At 38.3% G+C, this 5,247-nt stretch overlaps 1 protein-coding gene across 1 annotated transcript; it reads right to left on the reverse strand.

Moving 5' to 3' along the window:
- Positions 1-329: 329 nt before the first annotated feature.
- Positions 330-5,023, reverse strand: LOC148865259 (cytochrome b5-like). The gene is made up of 3 exons (XM_088975439.1): positions 4,593-5,023; positions 905-971; positions 330-811 (listed from the first exon to the last, which is right to left on the reverse strand). The coding sequence occupies exons 1-3, from the start codon at positions 4,677-4,679 to the stop codon at positions 558-560; spliced, it is 408 nt and encodes a 135-aa protein (XP_088831565.1). The 5' UTR covers positions 4,680-5,023; the 3' UTR covers positions 330-557.
- Positions 5,024-5,247: the final 224 nt, after the last annotated feature.

A 5,247-nucleotide genomic window follows, 5' to 3' on the forward strand; every position in this document is an offset into this window, starting at 1 on the left:
CATAGCACATCCGTTTTGAATGTGTAATTGACCTCTTCGAGTGTTCAATTCAGTATCCATTTAGCATTAAAAGCAATTTGGGGTGTTCACATGAGTCATGCCTAATCCGGTTTCACCAATTTCCAGCAAAAGTAAATGAAGCACAGAGAGAGGATGCCCGACTAACTTGCAGGCAGCTTCTCCATTCAAGCCCTCAAAACTCAAGTGCCACTCAACTAGTGGCTTCTAGTCTGCTACTCGAATATTTTCCTTGACCAGTAACAATAAGAAGATTTTTCGCACGTGCAAGATGAAATGGCAAATAGAAACATTGGACCCAGATAAAAACATAACAAAGAAGACAAGACCCGATCTCAAATATAAATGAAGGAAAAGGAGTACAGAATTTGGCAGTACAAAACAAGTTAATTATGCTACCAGACAAGTTGACAGCCCTACTACCCTCCTCCCACCCCACAAGTTGGGGCAACAGCAACATGAACAGATCATATTGGAGGGTCATTTACCATTGACACAAACTTATTTGGAAGACTGTTTGACAATGTATTCTTGACAACTTAGGAGGTTGATTTGGTGTAGAAACGGATTCCCACAGCTAACCCCAAGATTGCAAGGGGAACCAGGAACTGCAGTAGCTTGATGATAAATTCAGTAGTTTTGTCCTGGTTGTAGTGGGGCTGCTTGGGAGGGGCGTACTTGACCTTTTTGGGGATGGTAGATGCATCAATCTCTCCAATATAGAATTCATCCATCATTGCTCTCGCACTGCTACTGTGACCAACATCCTCAAAATCATCAGTTGCGTCCTTCCCTGAATCCAATCATAAATAACATGAATATTCATACAACCATTAGACAGTGAAGACATTTTAAACATTTTTTTATTGTTATTTTGTGTTAGTACCTGTGGCTGACAACAAAACCTCATCACCTCCAGGATGGTCTTCCATGAACTTTGTTAAATCATATACCTGTTCCAACGCATGGTAATATTGAATTCAATGGAAATGAAAGTGAGGTAGAAGTGATTTCAAGATCAAATTTCAAAAAGGAAAGCACATCAAAGACCTCACCTATTTGAAATCACATGAATATAGTGTAAATGTAGGGGTTGGCAGATTGGATTCAACCAGTGGTCAATATTTAGCATCCTAATGGACTGTGCTGTACTGAGATGTCCATGTTCTTTGTCACAGTAATTGACAATGCAGTTTTGCTCAATGCCCATGTTCATTGTCCCAGAGATGTCCTTTTGACCACTAAGCACATAGCTATCTGGCATACATCCTCGACTAAAATTTAGACCAAGATCCGCACTTCTAGAACAAGTGCATTTAACTTCCTACTATGAATAGGAAATATGCTTAACATATGGGAGTATTCATTCCTTAATAGGAGTGTCAATTCCTTTGCTAATGGTAATTCAATCTATTCCTCGTTGCAAGTATTAATAGAAGACAAGGTTCTAGATAGAACAGAACAACAAATCAGGAACCATGTACCATGCCTAATGAGTTGGGATAAGATCTGGATGAATGTGCATCCATCTTTTTTCAAAATTAAGTCCCTGTAATCCACAAAATATGATGTATTTCATTCTAATTTCCATTTTCAATTCCCACCTGTTAATCTATATTCTAATTTCTTTCAAAAACACAGTCAGTCCGTTCATTCAACCAAAAGTTGAAGTACATCTCATTCAGTGTTTTAAAAGCACAAGGAGCAAGGGCCAATTTGCATCCGAGGCGCAAGGCAAGGCGTGTGCCTTTTTTGTGTGAGAAATAAGAATTTAAGACCCTAACATGGACTTGTTTGGGCATGCCTCGAGGGGCGTGGTCAGGGTGGAGCCCCTGGCCTAGCCACTAGATTCAAAAAAGGCAAAAAAACATACGATTTTCAAAAGGCACATGCCTAGGCCAAGGCGCAAGGCGCATCAGGTGCACACCTAGGTTAGGCGTGTGCCTTTTGAAAGTGCTGCACCTAGGACTTGGGCAAGGCGCTTACACTAAAATGTGTCTTGCCTGTGCGCCTAGGCACACCTCAGGAGCGCCTTTTAAATCACTGATCATAACAAAGCACTCAATAGATATCTTGAAGGACCATTACCAGGATGGTGCAGATTCCCTCAATCCATTGACTCCCTCCTAATTTTAAACTAACGAGTTGTTGTCAACAGTCATTCTTTCCACTTTCCTTTTGAAAATTTAGTTAGTCCAATAGCAACAGTGCTACACTAGAATAGCATAGGCTTGCATTGAACCCTGGCTCCCAGCTAACCTTAAAGAATCAAAGTTGGACACTTGGTTTGATTGCTTAGATGTCAGCTTAAGAATGTGGGTAATACTAAGAAGAAACATCTATTGTAAAGGTGACTTGAACAATAGAGCTAATGCTTGTAGCAGGCTGCATGTACAAAGGCAAACTGTGACAAATCTACTGGTAAATTGTAAGAACATGTAATGCAGCAATGTAATCAAACAGTAAGAATAATAAGAAAATATAAAGAAAATCAGAAAACATGCATGTCAGTGGACATGTTTTCAAACCATCATTGATCCATACAGTCAAACTCGAAAACTGCAGGACAACTGTGTAGTTCCAGTTTTTTTATGGCATTGACCAAAGGAAGTAGAAAACCACCCAGATGAACTGTTCATCAAAACAGCTTTACACTTTTACATCCAGGACAGCTTTTAACATTAGTGAGCAGCAAGCCCAACAGATCACTCAAACACTAGCATTCATCACTTGGTCATTCTATAATTCTTTTCTTCTTTTGGGGCCAACCTAAGTCATTCTACAATTGTTAATACCTAGAATGTCTTTTCAGAAACCTAATGATTGCTGGTTGTAATTGTCTTCTTACAAGATGGGCTTTTTCCAGACATAGAAATGGTGTAACAACAACCACTACTGAAAGTTTTCCATCTTATGATTGTAATAACTTTCATTCAAGTAGAAGGGATAAGTTCTACATTTAAATCAACTTGATAACTGCTGAAGTAGGTTCTGAAAGTGGAATAATGAAAAGATTCCAAACATAAAAATAGCTTAAATATAGGAGTGATGGAATTTATCCCACATATATCTGCCAAACACTCAGAACTTGTCCCAGATATATTTGCATAGAGAAAATGATTCAATGGTGGCACATTATACATCACATCTTCCCCTACTTAGGCAGAGACATGGTAATCTCTATTATTATATTGCCATAAAATAGTAACTAGTGTAAGGGCATGTGCTATGCATGTGTGCTTATACGACCTGCACAAGCCCAAGACAAGTATCTGCTTTATATTTTATTGATAGATAGATATGGTGCTTATACACCATTTGGAATAAAATCATTTCATTATAGTTTCTCAAAGCATCTGAGCCCATAAATTCATAATGTAAAATAAAACCATTATCAGAATGTTAATAGGATAGAGATAGTTCCATTCCCTGGAATCCTAAATGATCTCATCATTTAAATTTATATTCACATTTTTTAAATTCTGAAATAATTACATACCATATTTATACATACTGCCTTAAATGCAATAAAAACTTAAATAAACTCATTGAGAAAGTACTTTTTTATCACGTTTAGATTTCTTTGTAAAAACAAGAGAGAAAACACTTTCAAATCAATTTGCACCATGTAGGATGCATTGAATCAATTTGCCAAATTGCATCACCAAAAATGATAAGAGTAAGACCCCCTATGAATACTCTAAAAGAAGCAAGATTTTCATAGAGAGACAACAGCACATGTAAAGCAATATCTTGTAATCCTGTAATTATCCCTATGTCTCAACAAAACAAAACAGGAAAGAAAAACGACAGTGGACAAGAAGAATGAAAAGACCCTGCTTCAAGCTTTGTAATAGCACAAAGGAAAAGGTCGATCCTAAATAGTAAGTTTTATTATGTTTAAGAAGAGGAACAATAAAGGAGACCCTCTCTTTTATACGGCAGGAAGAACTACACTTGCTTGTTTCTATCCATTGGAACCAGGGGTCCAGAGCAAATAATAATATGGTATGCGAAATTACATTTGACCCCACGGGCAATTAAGTTGTAAAATAATCTTAAAAAATGGAGGGAAAAAACTTCACAAGTATTAAAAGTGAAAATCAAGAAAAAATAAACCTAGATGGGAGATATTTCTTCAACTCAAACCCTAAGCCTCTCCATCAAATACGAACAAAACACGCACAAATCACACGCCAGCCACAAACCACACGCAATCTAATTCCTGAACTACCGATTCCAAGAAAAACTAAAACATATTGAACAAAAGAAAGATGCATAATCACAAGAACAGAAAGGAAATACATATATTCAGTAACTGTATTAAGAACCGAGAAAAAATAGTAGAATAATTCAATCCCAGTATACCTTGCCCAGATCCAAAAATTGTAACAACACAAACAACAGATCCAATCAATACCAGTGCAAACTGCAGAGTTCTAACCAATCGGATCTAATCTGATCGATGACCAACAAGTAAAATCATTAATCATATGCAAGGAACTGATATTTCACATGGGTTCAGAGAAAAACCCAGAAAACAAAGAAGTGTTCACTCAGTTGGACTAGATTACCTTGCCACCAATAATGAGCCAGCAATCTTTAGAACTCCGGTGCTGTGAGACTTCTTCTAAGGTGTAGACCTTACCGTCGGCACCCATTATAATATTTTGCCTCTGTTAGCAGAGAAGAAGATGCAGACTTGTCAGGGTTAAGTCCACGACCCTCCAAAGCCTGTCTGTATAGACTAATGTAGCAGAGGAGAGAGGGCGGAGCTTCCAAGATACAAGGGAGAGAGAGAGAACCAAAGCAGAGAGGAGGAGAGGGGAAGCCTTTTAATTGGTGAGAGGCGTTGGAACTTGGAATCAGCGGTGGGTGGGTGGTGCCTTGGTGGGGGTTATTCGGTATACTCTTGGTTGGTGAGATCGTGACAGAGACTCTCTAAGAAAGTAAGATCCCTCCTCTCTCTCTCTAGACTTTTTTGGGTTTACAAAGGCAAGAAGCTCATTATTTCATATTGATTTAGATGTAGTTGATGTATGTCATCAGATTGGAATCTACGTAACCCCTTATCCCAGTTGGATTGCATTTATTGTATTTGCCATCGCCAGGTCAGCGCGGAATTCCTAATGCCCGCGAGTTAAATCGACACGTCAGCAAAACTTTGAACGAAATGTCGCTTATAGCCCCGAGTTAAACAAACCCCCCTTCTTTAATAATACGCTATGC

Source organism: Nelumbo lutea, chromosome 3 (assembly GCF_056320005.1).
Source record: "Nelumbo lutea isolate HS-2025 chromosome 3, American lotus-T2T, whole genome shotgun sequence".
Lineage (NCBI taxonomy): Eukaryota > Viridiplantae > Streptophyta > Magnoliopsida > Proteales > Nelumbonaceae > Nelumbo > Nelumbo lutea.

Bases quoted from the DNA above. Each gene is read 5' to 3' on its own strand.
- LOC148865259 (XM_088975439.1), bottom strand. From the start codon at position 4,679: ATGGGTGCCGACGGTAAGGTCTACACCTTAGAAGAAGTCTCACAGCAC. The intron at 972-4,592 runs GTAATCTAGTCC...GCGTTGGAACAG, and splicing joins GGCTCATTATTGGTGGCAAG to GTATATGATTTAACAAAGTT. The intron at 812-904 runs GTACTAACACAA...GATTGGATTCAG, and splicing joins GGTTTTGTTGTCAGCCACAG to GGAAGGACGCAACTGATGAT.